A 25,295-nucleotide genomic window follows, 5' to 3' on the forward strand; every position below is an offset into this window, starting at 1 on the left:
AAGGGTTAACATAATAGATTTTTAGTACACTTTTCATTCATGATGGATTATTGATAAAAATTCGAATTACAATCGATTTTTATGCGTAATTTAAAGAAAGTGATTTTTTAAAATGAAAAGGTTTTTTTAAAAGGGAAATTAAAAGAGAACTCGAAAGGGACTTTACTTTATTTATCTATTAGATAAAATGTTTTTCTACGAGATCAAATCTCGCTTTTTAATTTACATCTAAGCACTAGTTTCAGTTAATTACAAGCTCTGACGTTAACCTTTCAAAGCCCAGTTAGCTTCCTCAATCTGACTGTTGTCCTGCGTGATATCGTACACGATGATCCCGCACTGGATAAGCTCACGGAACAGCGTCTCGCGGTCCCTCGAATCTTTTATAATCATGGACACGCCCTCCGGCAAGGGATACTAAAAAGCGAACAATAAACACCAAGGTCTGCGTTAAAAAACAACAATTAAAGTTATCGCGTCAAATTATACACATTACGACAAATAAAATCAGCAAAAAATCTACTGCGTCGAATAGAAAATTCTGCGAGCTAACATAAACTTTTATTAATAAAACGATGTTATAGTAATCATGTTAACATCTTCCTTGACATAACCTTGGCGTAACAATCGTATCAACATCTTCCTTGACATAACTTTGACATAATAATTGTATTAACATTTTTCTTGCCATAATATTGACATAAACCTTTAATAACACAATAATATTATAATAATAATCGTATCGATATCTTCCTTGGCATAACCTTGACATAGCAATCGTATCAACATCTTCCTTCACATAATATTGACATAATAATCGTATTAACACTAAACCTACTAAGTCGATCAAAATGACCGATTCCACATTTTTTGTTATACAATTTTGTAGGTTATAAAGCCTTTTACATACGAAATTATTAAACGCATATCACGATTAAAGCATAAATGATAATACAAATGGCAGAAAGTTTAAATAAATCCAGTCTTGCTATTTTTCTAAAGCAAAACGCGTAGCTATGGTTCTAGCTCGATAGGTTTAGTGTTAACATTTTTCTTGACATAACAATCGTATGAACATCCTCCGTCCCTTAAAACTACCTCAAAGCTGTGAGTCTATCAGAATCCTTGATCCAAATATGGCGCTCTTATGCGTTGACTGAGCCCAGACGTGAGTCTGCGTTTAAGCTACTCTGCCCTACCTTATGACTATTGGAGCACTCTGGTGTCCCACACACCTGGCTAAAGGTGTCATCTCCGCCAACAATGACCCTGATATCGCGAGGATGAAAGCCGACGGAGGAAAAAGAAACGTCTCGGTGTCGCGTTTGGCGCCGTTGAATTCGCGGTAACAAAAACATGGCGAACACCGTGAACACCATGAGATCGGTCACCACGGTTCACCAAGGAACCGTTGACGACGTTGTACCGTTCGTGTCGGCCGCGTCGGCATAAATAGGATCGCTGGAATTGCCCGGTGTCCCGGCACGCGGCCCCAGAGAGAAATAAATTAACCGAGAAACCATGAGACGCTTTGAGGACGCCGTTGCCCGGCGGATTAGCGGAGGGGGGAAAAGGCCAGGGCGTTAATCAGACTAAAAGGAAAGCTGTAAGTATTATTTACCTCGGGATCCGAAGTCGTACCAATCACCTCGTACTTTTTCCCTCTCTGAAGGCTCAGCGCCACCGCGCGAAAATTCTCATCCTTGTCGTCGGTTTTATGCCCCCGGTCCATCAGCTTCTCGTCCTCCTCCTCTTCTTCCGCCTCCTCTTCCTCCTCCTCGTCGTCGCCACTTTGAGGATTAACGTAGTCGCGGTCGGATAACATCTGAAATTTCCAGTTGTCGCGATTAGGCGATTTGAGATTAGGATCATCGATGGATGATTTTAAGGCGAGCGATTAAATTCTGATTTTCGGGGGAGCGATCGATTCTAAGTCGTGATTGCTCTAATATTTGTCAGCGCTATTGTCGTTACCTCTTTAATTGAGGATATGGTCTAGGGGATCTGAGATTAGGTTGATCGATGGATGATTTAAGGCGAGCGATCGATAGTTGATTTTAAGAGGAGCGATCGATAGTTGATTTTAAGAGGAGCGATCGATAGTTGATTTTAAAAGGAGCGATCGACTTCTGATTTTCGGGGTATGATCGATTCTAGATCCTGATTGCTTTAAGATTTGTCGTTGCTGCTGCCCTTAACTCACTAATTAAGGCTATGGTTGCCTTCTACACGAATAAGATTGACACCGATTTCTATGTAAATGAAACGCGACGGTGACCAATATAATAATTCAATCCTCGATGGAGAAAAGATTGACCCGGGTAGTAATATCCAGCAATGTAGAAGAAATCGATATGCACTTTTGAAATGTTAGTTGGTCCCATCGAGAGAAGATCCTCTGGAGTTCAGTTAGCTGCTATCGGTCCACGTGTAAACTGACCTAAGCCGCGACCGGTCGCGTGATCTACTGCCGAGAGAGAGAGAGAGAAAGAGAGAGAGAGAGAGAGAGCTGTAACAGCTGACCTTAGACTACTTAAACACAAAGGTGTTTGCTCGACCCGTGCTCGACATCAAAGAATTCAATTACGATAATTGATGCCACGATCGGTAATCGAAACATACTTGATTTAGGTCAATCCGGGCTTATCAGTCGTTCACTGCGAAATTATTAATGTTAGTGATATTGTATTAATATTAGTAGTGTTATATTAATATTAGTGATAGTGTTATTTAGTTAAATTTTAATAAAATGAGTGAGGATCATTGAGTATTAAAATTTAGGGTAGTATTCGACAGAGATAGTTTTTATACAAATTATTATATTGCACAGTATATTAATTATTTAATCATTTAGTATTAATTTGTCGAATGGACATTTAATTTTCCTACAATGATTCGACATAATAATAACAATGATAATATTAATAATAATAAAATAATAGTTAAAATAAAAAGGAAAGTAATACGATTAAAATACTACAAAACAGAATACTAAACATTCTAACCTTTGGTAAATTTATATTAATATTTAAGTTGATTAAAATGGCCAATTAACAGCTCAATGGCATTACTATAAATATTACTCAAAGTGAGAAACCTGTTCCAAGGATCAGTGTAAAGCAATCGAGAAGTATAACATCAATTACCTTTAAAACTAATAAATCACAGATGCAAAGCCATCGCGCTTTAAACTAAATCCCATTAATTATCGCGCAATCTTTCTTTACGAGCCGGTAACAGTTTCAACAAGCTTCACGCAGCCATTCTAAATAAAAAGCTCGTTCGCATACTACCGAAGCCTGCTCGTTCCAGGACGACATCGACGGACCATGAACAGAAAATTTGCGTATAAACGATACCGCGCGTAGCAACGCAACGCAGACGTCCCGTCGATCAAGTTCCTCGTACCGCTGAAATTCGATCGTTTAAAGGGTATCTCCCATCGAACACCTACTTACCGTGCGGCGCCAGCCGAGCCGGTGGGGTTGGCTCTCTCTCTAATTACGGAGTCACCGTGTTTTTGGCGCGGGGAAAGGGAAATTGGATCGCCGGCAGCGTAACAATGTTTTCTTCGTAGCAAATTGCGTCTCGTCGCTCGCGAATAAATTCCGTAATGTTGCCCGGTAATGAGTTAAGTGAACGGATCGCGGTCCCATCGCGGTCCTCGTTCAACTGGCTAACAGGGCTAACGCATTTGCGGAAAGGGGTAGAGAAAAACAGGACAGCAGAAATTTATGCAACGCCGCCCGTTCAATTACAGCCGCCATTATCGCGGAATCTTATCGTCTTTTCCCCGCTTTAAAAGATGTATTTATGCGCGAGATTGCGCGCGAAAATTGCCATCGACCCGCAAAAATTTCTAGATTTTTATGCTAGTAGGAATCGAGGCTTCCAAGGTTTTCTCCTGTTAGTATTAACGAGATCGCCGGGAAGAACTGGATGAGGCGCGCGCGCGCGCGCGCTGCGTAATATCGTCTGAAAACATCCCCCAAGGGCCGGCGTATTACCTGCGGCAATCAACGAATCCCACCGGCCGGCTGATATTCAAATACACGTGTTCATTAAATCCGGCTTTTTCATCCGCGTACGCCGCGAAGTTTTAATCCTTCGACGAGAAAAAAAAGAACCGAACCGGAGATATTAATCTTTTTCGCGGAAACGTTCTTTCCGTCGTCGGTTCTCCGATAATCGTTCTATTCGCGGGCTATTTACGGCGGCAAATAGATCGGTTGCCCTCTCTCAGAGGGGGAAACTCATTACGTTGGACTTTACTGTTGAGCGTGGAAGAAAATCTTTGAATTGTTGGCCGTGAAACTATGTAATTAATATGTTAAAAGAAAATTATATTAATTTTAGAAACGTAAAAGCTGTTCTCTGATTTTCACCGGAAGGTTATGGTAAAAGTGATGGACTGACTTTAACCCTTTACAGTCGAATCATATTTATTCTTGTCGAAGTGGCATTTCTTTTTAATTATTTTTTTTTTATTTTGTAGGATAATTGTATGAAATATATAAATTATACAATTCTTTATTTAATTATTTCTGGAAAATTTCATCAAAGGTTGAATGAGTTTTATTTTATTTTGTAGAGTAATAGATATACAATAGATATATTAGATATGATTGCAAAGGGTTATTAGATTAGAGTGCAAAGGGTTAAAATTAGCCCACAAGCATTTTTATAATTCATTTTACATGATTATGATAATTTGACTGACGGCGATGAATTCAAACTCGGTAAAATGATCGAAGACCTTCTAAAATTAATGTATATTATGGTAACCCTATTGCGCCGCTAAATTAACCCTTTGCACTCGATAGCCCCGGAACGGAGCCATGTACAATTTATCTCCAATCTCGAGAGCTCCGCTATGGAGACACTGAAAATAAATTTTTAATGACTCCGCCCTAGAACCCTCGAGTGCAAAGGGTTACAGTAACTCAGTGTTACAGTAATTTGACAGTAAATTCTCTCCAGTTGTCCATTAGCTTGTAAATAAAAATATACAATTTGCGAAGAGAAGATGCAATTATTCTAAGCTCAATAATCACCAATTATCAATAAATATTAAAACTAACAGCAAGGGTAGAATAATCATATTTCCTCTATCTAAATTATCTATTATTGTTAAAAAACTGAAAAACAATTACAGAAAATTTATTGTATAATCTTACCAAGTCTAATAAACAAAATAAGACAGATCGTTTCAGGACATCCTCCTGGCCTGTCGTGCCCTATTGTCCTTCGTCTATAACCATCCCTTCCTTTTCCTTATCGCGTCTATAAAAAGGGTTTCGAGCGCTGAAATAAATATGTAATTTCCCGGCGTGCGATCGTCGTGCAGGCCGCGTTGCACCGTCGTTAAAAAAAGATCGGACTTACAGGCACGTTAAAGGGGAAGTACCGTAACTAATTCGAAATCGATACACGCGAGCTGCCCCCCCCCCCCCCCCCCCCGTTTTTTTTTCTCAGCCTTTTCTCTCTCGCGTGTCCGCAACCATAACCTAGACATTGCACAACGATTCTCGGCTGCGAGATTCGAAGTTCAATGCTAGAACGTTTGTCGGAACGGTCGGAGGTTCTGTTAATAGCACGGTAAAATAGCGCTTACGTCGGCCAATTTCTTCCCGTGGTAACTGTCGATGTGATTGATGAACACTCGCCATGGTTTGAAAGAGGGTTCCGTTGCTTTGTCGTCCGGCGATTCTGCTGCCACTTTCTTCGACGTCTCGGTCCCGTTCTCCGCGATCATTATTTTGTTCTTTTAGGTTTCCCTGGGAAGGATTTTTGTGCGATGGATAATGGAGGGGTCGGAGTTCGTCGAGGTTATGGCTGTTCGAAGTGAATTTGCGTCGGTGAAACTCGTCTGTCGAGTTCGTTCGAATATAATTATGTTGTAAAGTAAATTGTTGTAGAATAAATATTGGAAAGTAAATTATTGTAGAGTAGATTATTGTAGAGTCGATATTATAATGTTAACATTCTAAAGTAAATATTCTAAAGTAGACATTGTCAATTAAACGTCGTAAAGTAACCATTGTAAAACAAACATTTTAAAGTGGCCAATGTAAAATAAAAAAATACACGAATTTCATAATTTCAGTCATAGCAGAACAATTGCTAAAAAAATTCTGGTTCCAGCAGCTTTTCCTAAATTATAGATTTTTGAACAATATTAATACTTTGCACCCGAAGCAATTTTAAATCCGAATCCAAAATATAATATTTTCTCCGCAATATTCTCATGTTACATGACCCAGTGCACTTTACACATTTAAAAGGAACCATTATTTCTCGTACAAAATTTGAAAATACCAACAAAGTTCAGATTTAAAAAATTGTTAAATGGTAAAACGGTTGGTATAAGTTCCAAGAATTAATTTCGTATGCATAAAAGAACACTTTATTACATAGAATGAAAATATAGAAATTATGGATTAAATGGAAATATAGAAATCGTGAATTAAATGGAAATATAGCAATTGTGGATTAAATGGAAATATAGAATGAAAATATAGAAATTACAGATTAAATGGAAATATAGAACGGAAATATAGAAATTATGAATTAAATGGAAACATAGAATGAAAATATAGAAATTACAAGTTAAATAAAAATATAGAATGAAAATATGTATTACACAGACCGGATTTAAAGTTGAAATGGCTCCTCCTACAAAGGGTTAATGATAATATCCCAACACAACGGCGCGTTACCATTTTCCATCTCGTCTCCGTCACGTGTCTGTCCTAGTTGACGACGTTCGTCCTCGAGCCGGAAAACGGAGCCGGGTGACCCGAAAATGCGAGCGATGCAGCCCAGCTGTGTATATCCAGCGGCTGCATTTTCTGAGGAACCAAGGCTCGATCGTGCATCCGTCGAAAAAAAACGCATCGGCCGCGACCGCAGCCTAAAATCGTCGCGGCATTGTTCCCGTTGAATGCGACGAAAATCCATTGACAATCGGAGGTGTCCGCTTCGAGATTACCGCACGCGCCGGAACGGTGTGTGGTCAGGGCCATGGACATTTCGTCACAGCGGAATCGTTGCGTTACCGTGTCCCACTACCCCCATGGCCGTGAGATTCGAACGCGGTGCCGGCACGGGGTGCTTTCTACGTCATCGGCACCGCCGGATGCAGATCGACCGGCATTCATAAATTTCCTCGTTATTTTCGCCGGCGATCGCATCCCGGTAACCCTTTCGCTTCAAATTACAGTAATTGTTTAATGTAATTTAATTTAATTTACTTGCATTAATTGTTTATTATAATTTAATTTAATTTACTTGCATTAATTGTAATAATAGTTGACAGTGAGATACGTTATGCTACGAAGTAGAAGTCATTTCTTGTTCTTTAAAATTGACAATGATATTTCATTCAATTTTTTATAGTTAGTAATGTCACTTTACTTTCTAAAATATAGAAGTTTCTAATCATAATTTATTTTTTTCAATCCTTTGCACTCGACTTTTAGGAACCACTAAAATTGTCTATTATGTCTCAAAATAATTTTTATACAGTCAAAGTGTAAATTTAAAAAAAAAATTGTTAAATAGTGTAATAACTATTGGTACGAGTCAGAAAAATCAATTTGTTGTGTATAAAAGTGCACTTTGTTACATAGAATGGAAATATAGAAATTATGGATTAAATGGAAATATAGAATGGAACTATAGAAATTATGGATTAAATGGAAATATAGAATGGAAATATAGAAATTATGGATTAAATGGAAATATAGAATGGAAATATGTCACATAGAATGGATTTTGTTAAAATGGCTTCCAGTGCAAAGGGTTAAATATTACAGTCAACTGTTTGTTGATTAACAAAAATATCTTATATAAAGTATTAAATAAAGGTATATACATGGTATGAACGTATATATATATATATATATATATATATATATGGTATGAACGTTATATGTACATAAGCTCTTCGTATATAAATGGTCATTCTTCGAGGGCTTAAATATACAGCCCTCGGATCGAAAGGGTTAAACTTGGCTAATCGCGCGAATCACCTAACCAAGAACAGGCGGTAATGTCAAGGTTATGTGCCACGGATATTTCGTCACAGTGAAATCATTGCGTTACGTATCGCATCCCCCATGGCCATGGGATTCGAGCGCGAACTATACGGCGCGTTTCCACGTCATCGGCACCTGCGGATGCAAATCGATCGGCGTCGATAAACGTTCTCGTTATTTTCGCCGGCGATCGGCTCCCGTTAAAACTGCCCTAATCGGCGCGGATCACCTGGGCAAAAACACGCGTTAATAGGCGACGCCGCAGCCCCGTTCCGCTCTCTCTCTCTCTCTCGTCCTCGTCGCCTACGCAACGGTGTGCGAGGGTCAAGGCTGGGTGGGGAAACCCATGTGGAAGATAAAAAGCAGCGGCGAATCGATAATTGACCGTAGCGAGATCGTGAATTCCCGAATAACGGAGGCACCAACTCGCCCAAACCCCGATGTTTGTTCTGTGCCGGAACAATTGATCCGGGGCTCTTCGAACGGTGATTCGTTCTAATCGATGCGCGCGGAGTGCGGAGAATGGAATCGAAAGGGGCTAGTTGGAAAACGGAAGGCTCCGTCTATATCGATTTTCTCTTTGCGCTTCGCTGAGCCCAACTTTCCCGAGGAAAGATTTTTCCCCTGACCCTTCTGTGTTATTTGTCTTCGGTCGCCCTGGAAAAAAAAACAACAAATATTTAACCGTCTCTCGCGGCGTATTTTTCTATGCGAAGTTCGGGAATATGGTGGCGCGATTTATAAATTATATGTGCCTTTGTAAGAAGGTCGTTTCGCTTTTTTGGTTTTTATTGTGATAGACGTAGTGTAACATCAGTTAATTAACATTAGTTGGTAATAGATGTAGATTGACATTTTTACGATGGAACCGAACGATATAATTTTTTTGACGATTTTAGAGGGTTTAGAAGACATTGAAGAGTTTAAAAGACAATGCCTAAGAATTTTCAAGTAATTGAAAAAGTTAACAATAATTTTATAGTTATTCATTTAAGCACTGGATGTCTTAAAGACGTCCATTTTACATTTATTGTTGGTCGGAACGTCTTACGCTCTAAAATGGACTTCTTTAAGACGTCTTAACGACGTTCCACACTGTACTGCTTAATATCTAAAATAAACTGAATAAACCTATTAAACTTAAAATATGTTTTCTAGGCGATTTTTATGTTCTCAATGTTCTTTATATTTTTTTTTACGAATGGTCCACGAACGACCTGTAAACGGCCTATGAACGACTAAATACGTCTTAAAGACGTCCATAAAATGTCTGTAAAACAGAAGACATTTCTAGAAGAATCGTAAAACATCTGAAACATTTTAAAGACGTCCTTGTGTTACCTGAGCATTGTTTAATAAACTAGTCTCTTTAACATCTCTTTAACATAAAAAGAACATAAATATTATTAATAGAATAATATTTAAAAATATTCTTCTTTTATATAATATCATGCCAATTTCACAAATCACAGTAAGAAATTCAATAAAATTTCTCTCATTAAAAACGAAATCGTCCATTCCTAACCAAATTAATAAATAATCCAGTAAATTAAAATAAGTATCAAATAACAGAGCTTCCAATAACGAACGAATTAAGCTACTTAACTTTATAAATATATACTTAATACTTTAAAAATATAATATACACCTCCCATATAAGAACATAACCTCAACATCACGATCTAAAAAAAGAAAAGAGACTGCTAAACAATTAAACTGTCCTTCGTCCTCCAACATCAACACCTATCAGCTCGCGAGTTTCTCGAGCGGATCGTTCGCGTTCGCGACGGTCTTCTGAAAGCGTCGAAGGTCGCGTACGATACTAAAAACCGCAGGGTGGCCCCCCGCAAGCGAGAGCGAGAGCGAGAGAAGCCGGTAAAAGAGCGCATACACGGCGAGACTCATCAATCACTTAAGTGTGTACGCCGGGCGCGGCACAGAGCCGACCGCGCGAGCCCGCGACCAAGAAGTAAGCCGTAAATCGAGTTTACGCCCCGAACCTTCACCTGCGTTATCGCCGGCGTCACGCGAGATTATTGGCGGTTACTTTCCAGCCGAGTGCGTGCGGATGTGCTCGATAAAAGCGGCGATGCCCCGGCGGTCGCTTAATGTCCGGCTTCTTTTCTAGCTATAGCCACTCCCCCACCACCACCCCTATTATGCCTTGTGGATTTACGATAACCGATCCTACCACGGGCGCGATAAAAGCCGGCCGGCGACAAATACGTAGACAAGAAGCTTAATGGAATATCCATCCGTGGAACATCGTAAAGATGTTATTGATCCTCGTGGTAGCAGACTGGACAACGTTTCGAGCGGCTTTGACACTTTCGAGACGTCGCGCTCGAGATCGGCTACGATCTATAGTCTACGCGAAGCGACGTTGAATGAACCCTTCGCACTCGAGTGATAATTCCAAGATTTCAAGGCATCGCTGAAAATTGTTCTATCGTGTTTCAAAAATAATTTGTAAATTATTATAGTTACCAATATTGAAAGAAATAGTTCTTACCCTTTGCACTCGAGTGGTAATTTTGCGGCGCCATTAAAATTGTTGTAACACGTTCCAAAATTGTTTTTAATAGATCTCGCCAAAGCTTAAATTTAAAAATTGTTAAAGGGGTAAGTGTTATATGAGTCACAAGACTCAATTTCATATGCGTAAAATAATTGTTATACAAAATGGAATAAATATGATAATAATGGAATTGTTATATAAAGTGGAAACACTGGAAGTCAGAAAAATTATTTTAGATTTCCAGTTGAAATGGCTTCGAGTACAAAGGGTTAAAAGTGCAACTGCGAATCACGTGACTTAATTTCATGTGTATAAAATGGATCATTTTAGTGGATCAGAGAAACTGCGTTGGAATTCGAGATAGAATGGCATCGAGTGCGAAGGGTAAACCCCTCGAAAGTGATTTCCTCGAGGATCCGCTGCTTCTCGCGGCAACGTAACCCTTTTACCCGCGGTAAGGTTATCGCAGAATCGGCTCGGCGGGTGTCGCGAGACCGGCGTATCCCATCGTCCGTGAGAACTCGGGCACTTAGCGCGGCTGGAATTACAGTGCGCTGTTTGGCTAATCAAAATCGAGCCGGTCGTTGTTTATTCTAAATATTATCGCGCATAATTCCGCGCGCGCGCGCGCCCCTCGGCCGTTTGTTTCCCGTGCAAATAGCGGAGGAAAACTCCGTGGCTCGGATATGCCGCAGAATTTGCAGAATTCGTCCGAAGTTGGCGAAAAGGCGGCGCAGAATCCTGGCGACCTAGTTCTGGGTAGGGGATGTCGCAGCTGCCTTGGCTCCGTTTTTCGAAATTAATACCCTCGAAGGTCCTTTCCATTTCGCGATTGCTATTTGAGCGGACAATGGTGATCGTTCGACAAATTTCGTCTTGGTTTTAAAGAGCGAAGAAGTCGACGGCGAGGAATATTCTTCGTGGTTGAACCAATTGTTCGGCCATTATTGATCAGCATTATTCAGCGACCTATATAGGGTGGTCCAAGCAATTGTTACAATAACTCCGTTATTATGAAATTTGTGAAAAAATGCCAGAGGGGAAAGATGAATGGTTTGAAGAGCACTACATCTGTAGGCCTTTAATTTATTTCTAGATGCAGCAGTGCATGTGCAATTAACTAATTGTGTCTTCTTTCTCGTTTAATTTTTGCATGGCACCAACGTGGAGCCACCGGCACTTACCCGATACTTTTCGCATGGCACCAACACGGAGCCACCGGCACTTACCCGATATTTTTCGCATGGCACCAACATGGAGCCACCGGCACTTACCCAAAATTCTTTTCACATGGCACCAACATGGAGCCATCGGCACTTATCCGATAGTTTTCTCATGGCACCAACAGGGAGCCACCGGACGTCATAGAGTTAAAATGCGTCGAATAGGCGCGTGCCGTAGAGATGCTATATAAGAAATACAAAATATAAGAAATCTCTGTAAAGCTAGCGTTAAGATCGCAGCGCGTTTCTTTCGGTGTCCACGTGCCTGGCAAACAAATGTCGATCGGCTGATCCTGTTCCGACGCCGGGGATCCGTAAATCTATCGCCGCCTCGAACTCGCCGACGGTAATAGACACACGTGACGGCATATAGCACTGTTCGACTAAATGACAACCAGGACGACAATAACCGCCCGCGTGTGGGTATCTGGAGCAAAGGTGCATTAAGGCTAAGGAAGCGTTCACGATGGCATTTAGGAGAACAACCGACAGAGTTTAGCTCCCTTGAATGGGAATCGTTCCCATTCGCGAAGCGTTCTTCGTGGCGCGGCGGAAAATCGCGATGCGAAACCTTTGCGAGTATTCTGAAGGATGGATCTGCTATTCTCTTAGATTCTCGGCCTCCACGAGCGCCACGAGCGAGATTCTCAATAGACTTCCATTATCCGAACCCGGTTGAATGAAAGACGGCTGCGCGACGCGTTGATAAAAGCTCGACAAATAATTAACCCCTTTATTTATTAAATGTTTATTCCAATATATTTATAATATTTATTCAATATTTATTACAATATATTTATAATATTTATTCAATATTTATTACAATATATTTATAATATTTATTACAATATATTTATAATATTTATTCAAATATATTTATAATATTTATTCAATATTAATACCATTTGCCTACGTTTACTTAAATGGCTAAATATCTATGACAAGAGGACAGAATTCTATTCTGTCTTGAAATAATAAAAATAACAATATTAATAAAAATCTCTGTGACGGGGCAGACTTGTCAAAATACGGAAAGGGGTTAACACCTTTGACTGTCACAAATATTTTATAAAATGGAAGCATCTGATTTACGCGAATTTAAGGTATTAATTACTTTTTTAATATTTTTCTTATTTTGCGGATTATAATATATTTAGGGAATGCGATAAATTCGTAAAAATTAGTTTTCATCCCCTTGATTAAGATAGCCGTGACTTTTCTATTTATTTTGTACTATTTTATAGAATATATTATTTTACCAATGACGTAAAGTTTTCTCTTCTTTCTCTAATATATTTCTTATTATCTCAAATTCATTATATTATAATAAATCATTTCAAGTAAGGCAATTTCTAATCATCCCTTTCACTTATTATCATCAAGTCCATGACTATCTCTTGATATCGTAAATTTATTAACAATATTTTAATAATTATCTGATATCATACCTGCAACTTTATTTAACTATCTAACACTTTACATCAATAATAACAATACTTCGTACCCATCGCGTGCAGTTAAAACCTCTTCTACCAATTTTTATCATTATAGCAAGCAATTGTTTCCTTACATCCAACGAGCTATTCTTCCATTCAGCTTGCAATAATTGCCGTTTGCCGCACCGGCACGATTTTTCCTCGAGTTCGTCGTATCGCGGGATCGTTGGAATCGCGTGGCGACGGTAATTACAAAAACGATGCCGAGGATGCCAGTCCCCGGGGGCGCGGAATTGAAATCGGCACGCGGCGAAGGCGTCGACCGTGCGCGCGCGCGAATTGTTCGTCCGTAGGAACGGCGGAATGACTAATGAACCGTCTTCGGTCGGTCGCCGGTGAAGACCCGTCTTATTTGCATTATCCGCGGCGGTCGCTTGCATTATTGCGCGATTCCGGCGGAAAGAAGTTCCCGTCATTAAGGACGCGGTTGATAGACGGGCAACGGGGCGGGCGACGCGGCAGCCTCGACGCCTCTCGCGGAGATAGGCGTCGGTGTGTCCCCGAGGATCTCTGGACCAGCCGGGGCTTTCTCTTTCGTCGTAGGCAGCCGCGCAACAATGACGGCCGCGCCGTGCAATTAGTCATTGAGCCGCGCGTTTCGCGCGCCGAACGCGCGTTAACTCTTCATTTGCATCGTCCTCGCTGCCCGTTGCGCAAGCAGCCGTCTACGATTTCGCGGCCCCTGGAACGGGGTCCGGCAGACGTTGCGCCAATAAATGAGTCATCGACGAAACGTACAGTTTGATGTCGGCTTAAAAGGCGCGGACAATAAACTATTCTTCTTCCCTTTTCGACGACGGGGAAAACCGCCTCTTCGAGGGCGAAGATGGTTGTCTTAGTTGCGACAGACCGGATCCCGGGATCCTCGGACGGTTTCCGGTGGCCTCGATGACTTTTCCAAGCTGAACGATCTTGGGTAGACTCTGATAAATAGGGGGAAAGGTATCCCAGGTGGTTATAGTTGATTTGATTCGTTTTTAAGGCGTTTGATGCGTTTGGGCGGTCGATAATCATTTCTCAGTTATTATTATTATTATTATTGGGCAAAGAAGTCTGAAAAATTTTATACGGATCAAAAGAGTTTTAACCCTTTGCAGTGGAAGCCATTTTAACTAGAAATTCACAATATTTATTCACAATTACAATGTTCCCCTTTTATATAACCGGGAGCATATTATACAGCTCTCTACAATTTTCTTATTAAATATAAATATAATCTAATAATATAATAAATGTAATTAAATATAAATAAATTTGATAAAAATGACTTTGAAACATGACTTACTCATTTTTAACGACGCAAAGGGTTAAGAGATACAGAAAATTTTCCTCAATTGTCCTCCAATTTGCAAACATAAATAACTACGAGAACGTGAATAACATAACATAAATAACTATAATAACAAGAATCAAGATAATAGTATCACCCCTTTCTTGAATTGTCTTCGATTTTCTTCGCAAGCCGAGGGACAACTTGATATCATTTACTATACCTGCGGCTAAATTACGAATTTTCTCACCTCGTAACATTCTCACGCCGAATCCGTTTCTCTCGTAACGCGTGTCAGAAGGGATGATAAAAGCATGTGAAATCTTGTTCGCAGAAGAATGGACGGAAACGTTCTCGTATCAGCTGATGATAGGAAGCGGAGTCACGTTGATGGTTTTGTTATTGCTGGCTGCCGTGAGCTTCCAGTGCTCGTCCAACTGGCGATGGATGACGTGGGTGAGGTCGTACATGAAGGAGGACGACGGTGAGAACGACTTGTCCCAGCAGAACGCCATACGCATCAGTCACTCCTTACCGGATCTGCAGTCTGAACCCATCACTCACGAATACGTTCAAGAGCAGAAGGATAGCAAGAAGGTACAGCGTTCTATTAACCTTAACAATGGGGCTGCGGCAACGCGAAAGCTCCACAATTTGCTTGCAATATTATATCGAGACACGTTGATGAATTTTCGTGGTGCGTTTTGACCTTTTAATAATTTATTTTGAGCTTTAGTTGAGACAATACTTTATCGAAAGTAGAATTGCAAAATCAGTAAAAATGACTGATCTTTGATTTCTTCTTTCATAGTTTTTGAAAATATTATAAAAATGTTTTAGTTAGAAATACCTTTGGATAGACTTCTTTATCGAAATATATATAATAATGTCATATAAGGCGTATGAATTATGCAGTAAATAAATCTGATAAATAAATCAGAAAATAAATCAGAAAATAACTCAATAGAATGAAACAATATAGTTCTCTCTCTTTTAGGGTTTGGTAGTTCTAGTTTGAACCCTTGCAGTTGCCTATGCCTTAAATATTAAATATATCATTGTCACTATATCTTCTACAAGCATAGAAAATTATTAACAGAATTAAATAATATAACCATAAAATAATTCTCCATTTTATATTACATTAAAAAATAGCAGACCTAAAACAAATACACGTGCAAGTATTTAGCCCACTAGACTTGACGAATAATGTAGTTCCGAAAACGGTTCTACCTTCGCTTCCCTAGAATAAATAATGAACAAACAACTCTGTCTTCGAGAGTTCGGAAACAATGAAATGAAATATTGATGCGTGGGAAACCATCGGTCGTTAAACGTTCGACGACGGAACCGCGCAAGGGCCAAAGCTTCGCGCGAGGCGTCTTAAATGTTGAAGTTGGGCGAACGGTACCAAGGCAAGCCCCCGTGACTTTTGCATAGGTGCTGCGCCAGACAACTTTACCCATTGTCCCGATGAGGCATCAAAGCTTCCAGAGACAGCTGTCTCACCGGCTCGACCTGCCGAACATCAAGTTTAGCATCTGCAACCTGGAGAACCGCAGCGATTCCAGCCTCGGATTGATCAAGGTACACGTTTCAATCCTTTCTTTCTTCTTTATTTGCTTCTTTAATTAATTTTTTACTGTGTTGATTTTTGCTGTTGAGTTTTGGTGGTACGGAAGCTACATATACGATTATTTGATTTACTCATTTGATAGACGAGAATATACGTAACAGAATATAGATATTGGAATGTATATTTAGTGGTATTATATTTTTGTGTTAGGTTGTATATTTTTAATATTGCATGTGTTATACTCATTTGATAGACTAGAATATACGTAACATATATTATACATACTAAGAATGTATATTTAGTGGTATTATATTTTTGTGTTATGTTGTATATTTTTAATATTGTACGTGTTATATATTTATGTTCCATATATAAAAGGGAATGAAACCGATAAATGAATTAAAGTAAATTAAATGAAATCAAATTAGAGTATATTCCATTAAATCTAGTTAAATTAGATGAAATGAAATGAAACGAAATAAAATCAAATCAAATATAATAAAATGAAATGAACTTACATTAAATGAAATTATATTATATAGAATCGAAACAAATTGAAATTGAACAAAATTAAAATAAACAAAATAGAATCGAAGCAAATCAAAATTGAACAGAATTAAAATACATGAAATCGTATCGAAGGAAATTGAAATTGAACAGAATTAAAATAAATGAAATCGAGTCGAACCAAATTGAAATTGAACAGAATCGAAATAAACGAAATTGCATTGCACAAATTGAAATTGAACAGAATCATGAAATTGCCTTGAAACAAATTAAAATTGAACAGAATTAAAATAAATGCAAACGAAGCAGATTGAAATTGAACAGAATCAAAATAAATTGAATTAAATTTTCACGTACAGCAAAAGAGCGAAAATAAAAGTCTCGGTGGTCCGTCATAAACAAGCGACGTTCAGTTCGAATCGAGTGAGGGGAGTTGGTCTATTGGTTCGATTAGCTTCGCCCGGAATAAAGCGGTTGTTCAAATAGCCGGGCGACCGCACTGTGTAACCGAATATTCCGGGACGAGGGTTTTCCCACGAAAAGAGGCGGACCGGGCGGACAGATATCTCGCGCGTGGCCCCGGTCCAGTACGAAGCGTAGCAACAACATTTCAGCCCCGCTGAAAGTTTTTAATTATTCGCGATTGCAGCCGGAACTGTACAAGAAGGAGCTGCAGAGGCAGGAGAGCGCGGACAGCTCCAGCACCACGGAGATGGAGTACGCCGGCAAGCTGCACTTCTCCCTCCTCTACGACAAAGAGATCGAGGGATTGGTCGTTAAAGTGAGTTCCATAATTCCCTTGGCAGATATATGGTGCCCGCTAGTTCACTGGGGAATCGGTCTCTACTCCTCGCCTACTGTAACCGAGGCGGCAGCCCGGCACGAGTCAAAGGGAATATTTGATTCCGCGAAAGTAATAGAAATTAGTCGGCCAATTAAAGCGTCCAAAGAAGTTACGGAAATATTTCGTGACCCTTGCTACCGTCGCAGAATTACCGAACCGGTGATATTATATTACAGCTATGCGATCCGCAGCAATTTATTTTTTTATTTATTTATTCGAAGGAACAGTCTTAATATTAGATTAACCCCTCGCCATATTTTAACGACTCGCGATGAAAATTACTAGCAACAGATAATTTCATATGGATGTTATTCCGTTTAAATTTAAAAAATTGGAATAAAATTCCTTGTTATTAATATTTAAGCATTCGCGTAAATTCAGGCGCGGTATGAACATTAATTTTTAGTTAACGCGTTCCATGCCGAGCTGTATTTAGTCGACTCTTCATTCTGGTGAATCGGCACTTTAAAAATCAATATATTATTTTTATTAATTATTGTCGATATAACTATGAAACGGACTTATTATAGTTCCATTCCTTTGGTAGAAATTATTTCTTCGATTCTAACTTGTCGTATCTTTCTAACGCGTTACATAGCCATTTAAGCCTTTTTCCGCCAGTGGTACGCGTGGCACGTCAAAGGGTTAGCAGATCGTCGCAGATCGTCTTCTTTCCTGAAACGTCCACGTTGTTCGGTGAATACGAGTTTCGTGGATGTAAGATAAGGATCCGCGGACTCAGGGTCGCCCCGCCTGGTTTTTCTTCAAGCGGTGCACGTAAAGCGAAATCAACGTGGGGGGCGCTGGAGAGGCGGCGATGAATTCTTCCCACGCAAACGATGACCGACTTTCGCGTTCCAGTTTCGTCCGTCTGCTCAGAAGTATATCGGGCCCGGTTTATGATATACTCGATCGCGTGCGACTGCATTGACAAGGTCCTGGATACGTGCACCGGGGATGCACCGAGCGGCCATCGGGAGAGGATTTTTCCGGAGCCGCGGAAACTGATCGACGGCCGCGGCTTTTGATCGATAGATCACGGGTGTACGTCGCGCGGAAAGGATGCTAGGATCATTGTCGGGTGGTCATTTTTCGGATGAAATTTTTCTGTCGAGAAGAATTTGTCTGTGATTGAAATGGAGGATAGATTTTATGAGAGTCGAGCTTTTGGATTAAAAGACAGCTGTCTTCTAATTATAAAAATAGATTAAAAGGAGTGATTTTTGTTTTAATTAATTTTGTCTTATAATTATAAAAATAGAATAAAAGAAGTGATTTCTATCGTAATTAATTTTGAAAGTATCAAGTACCTAAAAATGTCACATTAATTAAAATTTGTTTATTCCCTAAGAGAATATCATTTCTTTCCTGCAATTTTAGTTAATATTGTCGAGTGGTCATCTGCCAGATGAAATTCTTTTGTCGAGAAAAAATAGACTACAGTCGAATTGTCTGACAGTTTTTATGAGAGTCGAGCATTAGATTTAAAAAAACGATTGTTTTATAATTATAGAAATAGAATATAAGAAGTGATTTCTATTACAATTAATTTTGAAAAGTATCAGACTTCTAAAAATATTCTATGAGTTAAAACTGATATTTGGAATGTATAAATAACCAATTTATTTATCCTCTGAAAGAATATAATTTCATTCCTGTATTTTTAGCTAATTAAACAATGTATCTTCTCGCGCGCGTACACTTGCGAAATATAAATTCAAATTTCGTGCGGAGCCCCTTCGAAAGATGGAACGGTGTCTGGCCATGACCGCGCGGCGTCTACTCGAAATCGCATGCACATATTTTGCCATCAAGGTGATTCTACATTATTCAAAAAACCTCGTGGTCCCGTTATTGTCACCTTCACGGTCTTTCCAGGAGTGCGGGGGGGGGGGGCAGACAGGTGCAGAAACCGGCTGCTTTTTGCGCAATTAAATATCCATTCATATGCATTAACGAACCGTAAAATGAATTCGTACGATATTATGAGCGGAAGCGTCGCGGAAATTCATAAATATTGAATTGAAAATACAATTACCTGCTCCGCTCGATTCCGTATTTAATTTCGTCTCTGCTTGATATTTCAGCGTAGCACATTTTTGTCACAAATTGCGTAAAAAAAAAGAAAAGAAAAAGAAAACGGTGTCCAGGTAATGAGCCTGTCGCCCGCAGTTATTCTACAAAAAAGAATTGGAACGGAGCAATAAATTATTCTTTCGGAGACGGTTTCCTATGATCGGGACAAAGTGAAATTATTATTAACCCTTTGAAATCGAGCGGTGACTCTGAGACACCCATAAAATTGTTCCACCGTGTACAAAGATAATTTTTATAGCAACAATAATTATAATTTTCAGAAAACTAAACGTACTTGAAGATTAAACTAATTTTTTAGATCTCAAACAATTGTTAAGTAGTAAAACTGTTGGTAGGAGTCGCAAGATTTAATTTTCTATGCGTAAAAGTGCATTTTGTTGCATAGAATGGAAATAATATGGAAAAATATTTCAGATTTACAGTTAGAATAGCTTCGACTGCAAAGGGTTATAACCTCTTCAGTGATACCGCCACGTGTGTCAAGGTTTAATATTATTGTTCAAATACGTTTATTTTTCTTAAAATTATAATTATCCTAAGTTGTAAAGAAAATGAGGATCAGTTAAAAAATTATTCGCTAAAAAACCCCTCATTAATAATAACAAAACTCTGATCGAATAAAATGAAATGACTGATAAATTAAAATGAAATAAATGGTAAATTAGAAAGAAACAATTAAATAGATTGTTCCTTATTACAGAAAATTCATCCTTGAAGAGGTTAGTCTTGAATAACATACGTCTGTTTCGTGGCACGGAGGTTCACGTAGCGATACGTCGAGGTCCTCGGTTCTATTTATAAAGGAAGAGTCTTCTCTCTCTTGGTCTGATCAATCAAAGCACAATCTACTTAAATCGAGCGTCGTTTGCTTCAGTAATCCCTGTCACTCGGAACAAAGTAGCAGGTTATTGAGAACGTACTACAAATCGAACTGTAATAACGATACAGATGCTTCAATCTACTGAACAACTGGGTCGATAAAAATAATAAAACGGTTTGAATTGAACATTTCTTTTAGAATAACCACGAGACCAATTTATAAAGTGGGATTATTCTATTCTCGACAATTATAATGCACTTGGAATCATTATGGACCATTTCATTTAACATACTTTCCATTTACTTTTCGTTCACATATTAATATATCAACTATTTACCAAATAATTTAAATTGTTTGGTAGAGTGTCGTATACGACTCAATTGTTGTATAAGGTCTCAGAGATAATTAATAACAATATTAAAAGCAGAAGTACTAAACGTTATTTTGTCTTGGCTATTTCTTAGCTGAAACTTTATTTTATTAAAAGCCTTGGAATTATATAATTATTTTATAAGAAAATATTGTATAGGAATTTAGTTATTTATTTTTGTTAACTACTGTATATAATGTACACAATTATAGTCTGCTATATATATAGTCTGCCTCATACAATTGAACAGTAGTAAATAATTTTAGTAATTGATATATTTATATTCCTATTTTAATAATTTCCATATTTACATCTATATTTTAATAATTCTAATAACTTAGGTTCAATAGTACTAAATAATCAATAATAATAATATTAAAACTGAAATACCAAAGAAAATGCCTTCCAAGCATTTGGTGTCTTCCGAAGACATTGCCTTCCAAATCCGGTCCATAAAGGGTTAACCACTACAAAACCCCAATTTCTGCAATCCTGCGCCTTCGAGCGCCTAATTTCGCCCCCGACTTCGCATCATAGTCATCACTCCCTATACTTACATCATTTAAGTCGCCTTAATTTCTTAAATAATCTAAATTATCTTTATTTCTTAAATCATTTAAATCGTCTTCATTTCTTAAATCATTTAAATCGCCTTCATTTCTTAAATCACCTGAATCGCCATCATTTCTTAAATCATCCGATGAACGACGAGCGAACATGCTCGCCGCCCGTTTTCGTTCACGGTCGGCGAACGCCGCGATGGAAAACGTGTTCCGGCGTGACGTTATCGCGTGGGCAAATTCATCGCGCGATTGCACTCTCGGCCGGCTAATTGCGCGGCCGTCATATTTAGTGCGTGTTATTGGATAACGATAATGAAGTGTACAGCCGGTGGGCAGGTGCGTCCGCAGCTTCCGTTCGATTACGATTCCGCCGTGTGATTAGGCAATATCGATGCTGATGCATTATTCTCGCGGCTGCGATATCGCGGCCAGATTGAATTTGTTGTAAATAGGCCGGGCGCGGACCCACGTGCCGTGACACAGAAATACGAATGCGTGCGCGCATCTGGCTCATTCATAAATCTAACCGAGGGACGGGGATAAAGAAACGCGCGGCCGTTCGCCGCGTAGGCTGGAATTTATACGCCGCGACCGCGCGATTATGCGAATGCCGCGGATTAAATGTTCTTCGAATCGCTGAGAAAATTGTCTAAGATCCTATCGTTTCGTCAATTTTTTAAAATATCATCTTTTTACAGTGAAACAGGTGTATTAGTATATTTGTTCATTTTTCTCCTAGAAAAAGGCTTGTCTTTAAATATTTTTAAAATCACTCATTTTCTACTGTTTTCAATCTTCTGCTTTGAATTATTTTGTTCCCTCAGCGAACTTTATATTTTAGAGAATTGTTTATTGCGATGATAAAAGGAAATTATGCAGAAAGTTAAGCTAAGTTAGCTAAGAAGAATTGGCAATGATTAATAAATATTCTATCGTATGGATTTCTCTTTATATTAATAATTATTTACATATACAATAACTGTTTATATTAATAATTAATTAATAATTTCCCTAATAAAGAAACCTTCTATAAAAGTAATATAATGATACATAAAATCTTTGTCAAAGGCCTGATATAATAATGCTACACCGTATCCATAGTATTCTTTCATCGCAATTACGAAGACCGTTCAAATCGTCGCAAATTATTCAATCATTAAAATCATCCTCTACTAAGACATTTTCCGCATAAAAAATTGAACCTTCGAGGAAGCCGGAAAATTGAGGTGCGCCGGCGATTAATTAAGAGTTCACCGAACGCGCTCGCTCGCGGTGATATATTTAGAACGGCTTCCTTCGTCTAAAGGAAATATTAATATCCTGACGCAATTTTATATTTACAAAATGTAAAATAAGATCGATCGAAACCTTTTTCCCAAGAAGCTCCGGCGGTTATATTTACCTGTTAACGACTCCGCGTAAGTTACATTGCTCTCGTCGCCGCTCTACGCGCTCGCTCCTTAATCACCTCTTTCCTTTTGTTCGCCGCGCCCGTGCGAGGAACGAACGCGCGCACGCACCGAGCGAAGTCGTTAAAGCAGATATCGCTGTTCTGTTCCTTCGAGGAGGCACGCTGCTCGAATTACTTTAACCCTTTCGCTCCGATGGGCGTGTACATACACCTTCGAAGAATTACCAGTTATATATGAAGAGTTATATATTAGTTATATATTAGTTATATACTACATATATATATTTCATACTTTACATAAGATACTTTTGTTAATCAAAAGTTGGCTATAATATTTAAAAAAATAAATTATGGTTGTAAAATTTTATATTTTCGAAAGCAAAGTGATATTAGTAAATATAATAAATATCGTACCATATTATTTCATATTTTTGTTAATCAACGAAGAGTTGGCTATAATATTTAAAGAAATAAGTTTTGATTAGAAACTTTTATATTTTAGAGAGTAAAGTGACATTACTAAATATAATAAATATAACAAACATTGTAAAATTTAGAGAACAAGAAACAATACTTCGTAGCATTCCTTACCTCGGTGTCAACTACTAGACGCTTCGTAGCGAAAGGGTTAAAAGTAATATGCACTATAATAATGTGTCAGACTCGTGATAGCAATTCCATTCGATATTCTACTAAATAGGATTATTATGAATTTCTTCTACATCGAAGTAAAAATAAATTCTTCTGTCATCAAAGTCCAGAAACAAAAGTACATAAAGACGATAAAAGAAAGAAAAATTGTCTGTTCTTATTACGGAAAATATTGAGGATAAATAAATGCTAATCGACGCAACGAGAAAAGAATCATAGTGCGCTTGCCCGCGCCTAGTCTTCGCTTTCAGCTTCGAGGGAATGCCAGAATTCACAATTTATATATCTACCACTAATCTTCGCGAATAACACCGGTAATCGTTGCATAATTGTCCTGCTATTTAATCAATTAGGCCGAGAGACCTTGGCAACGATTTTTCGAACTTCTTTGGAGCTTGTGGCTGCCCTGCTTGACAATTCATGGCGGATTAAATATTAAGGGTATTCATCCTGGTTTGGCACTGTCCGGGTGGAAGTTTAATTAACGGGGGGAAGTTCATTAATTATTCATCCTCGCCTTAAAAATTGTACACTGAAAGATTCAGCGGCTTTGATTAAATTCTTCACTTTGAATGGGGAACGGTGGACGGGATTTGGTAAATATTTATTTTCGTGCATTTACTGTTTTATGATTCTTTAGTTGCGAAAAACTATATTTTATATTTTATAGAGATTGGAGGAGTATACAGAAATATTTTTCCTACCTTTTTAGAAAATAAAGGATAATTTAATAATACTTAAAATGTATAGAGCGTTTCAGATATGATTTTATAAATATACTATGCATTATTTTACCAGTTACATACTATACACCCATCCCTAAAACACTGAAAAATCATAAATATCATAAATAAATTTCAGACAGTCCTTAAGATAATTATTTACTAATAATTCTGTCACTTTCACTATACCAAAATTACAAGTGAAAAATTTGTACACATTTTCACTATACCAAAATTACAAGTGAACAATTTGTACACATTTTCACTATACCAAAATTACAAGTCAACAATTTGAGAGAACATATTTTCACTGTAACTCATCATAAAAAATTCCCCTATCTAATGTTCGCCTTATTAAGGCATTCTTGCCATACTCGATCATGTTTCTTGTCACCTGGTATATACCCACGGTTTCGTCCTGTCGTTGCCAGGTACTGGACGCCCGCGAACTACCGGTGAAGGATGCGTCGGGCAGCAGCGATCCTTACGTAAAGATCTACCTGTTGCCGGACAGAAAGAAGAAGTATCAGACGAAGGTGCACCGAAAGAATCTGAACCCGGTATTCAACGAGACGTTCATCTTCAGGTGATTAAAGTGCAACTGACAATCTATCTGTAATACGTAGAGTCCCAGCACCGCGAGCATTAGCACCGTCTGTGGAGCGGTCACGGGTATTGACAGCCCGGGAGATTGCGGATGATAACAGTGACTGAACCGCGGATACTTAACCGAGCTGACATTTGCGGAGAAAAATGTCCGGCGGAAACAGAGACACGGGTTTTCTCGTAATCCGTGTATTGATTACACTGTATAATGGCTCTCCGAGAGCCATTATCTTCGCTTGTTCGCTGGAAATTCGATAGCAACCCATTACCCGGCGCAATTCAAAATTCAGTGAAATTGTAAAATATTTATTCGAAGCTTTTATTTCAAGCTCAGTTGAACTGAAATTATTATTGTTATTTATTTTTATATTTTGAAAGTATTGATCTTCCCATTTTTGGGATATTAATTGGATCAGCTGTTGATGTTAATATATAAATCAATATTATATATATAATTATATATATATAATTAAATTATAGAGTTTAAATACAGTAAAGTTTATATAAAAATAATGCATATTATAATTGAGTTCTGAAGAAAGAAAAATGGCGGGTATTGGGTTAACACGTTCACGTCGGCAT

General features: G+C 38.5%; 1 protein-coding gene across 2 annotated transcripts in view; it reads left to right on the forward strand.

The window, feature by feature from the left end:
* Positions 1 to 25,295, forward strand: part of LOC144478319 (synaptotagmin-10) — an 84,423-nt gene that overhangs the window by 54,045 nt on the left and 5,083 nt on the right. For both annotated transcript variants that reach the window (XM_078196099.1, XM_078196098.1), the window contains exons 2-5: positions 14,881 to 15,143; positions 15,987 to 16,133; positions 17,279 to 17,410; positions 24,539 to 24,693. In XM_078196099.1, the coding sequence (XP_078052225.1) occupies positions 14,881 to 15,143; positions 15,987 to 16,133; positions 17,279 to 17,410; positions 24,539 to 24,693 (697 nt within the window). The remainder of the gene's footprint in view (positions 1 to 14,880; positions 15,144 to 15,986; positions 16,134 to 17,278; positions 17,411 to 24,538; positions 24,694 to 25,295) is intronic.

This window comes from Augochlora pura, chromosome 2, assembly GCF_028453695.1.
Source record: "Augochlora pura isolate Apur16 chromosome 2, APUR_v2.2.1, whole genome shotgun sequence".
Classification (NCBI taxonomy): domain Eukaryota; kingdom Metazoa; phylum Arthropoda; class Insecta; order Hymenoptera; family Halictidae; genus Augochlora; species Augochlora pura.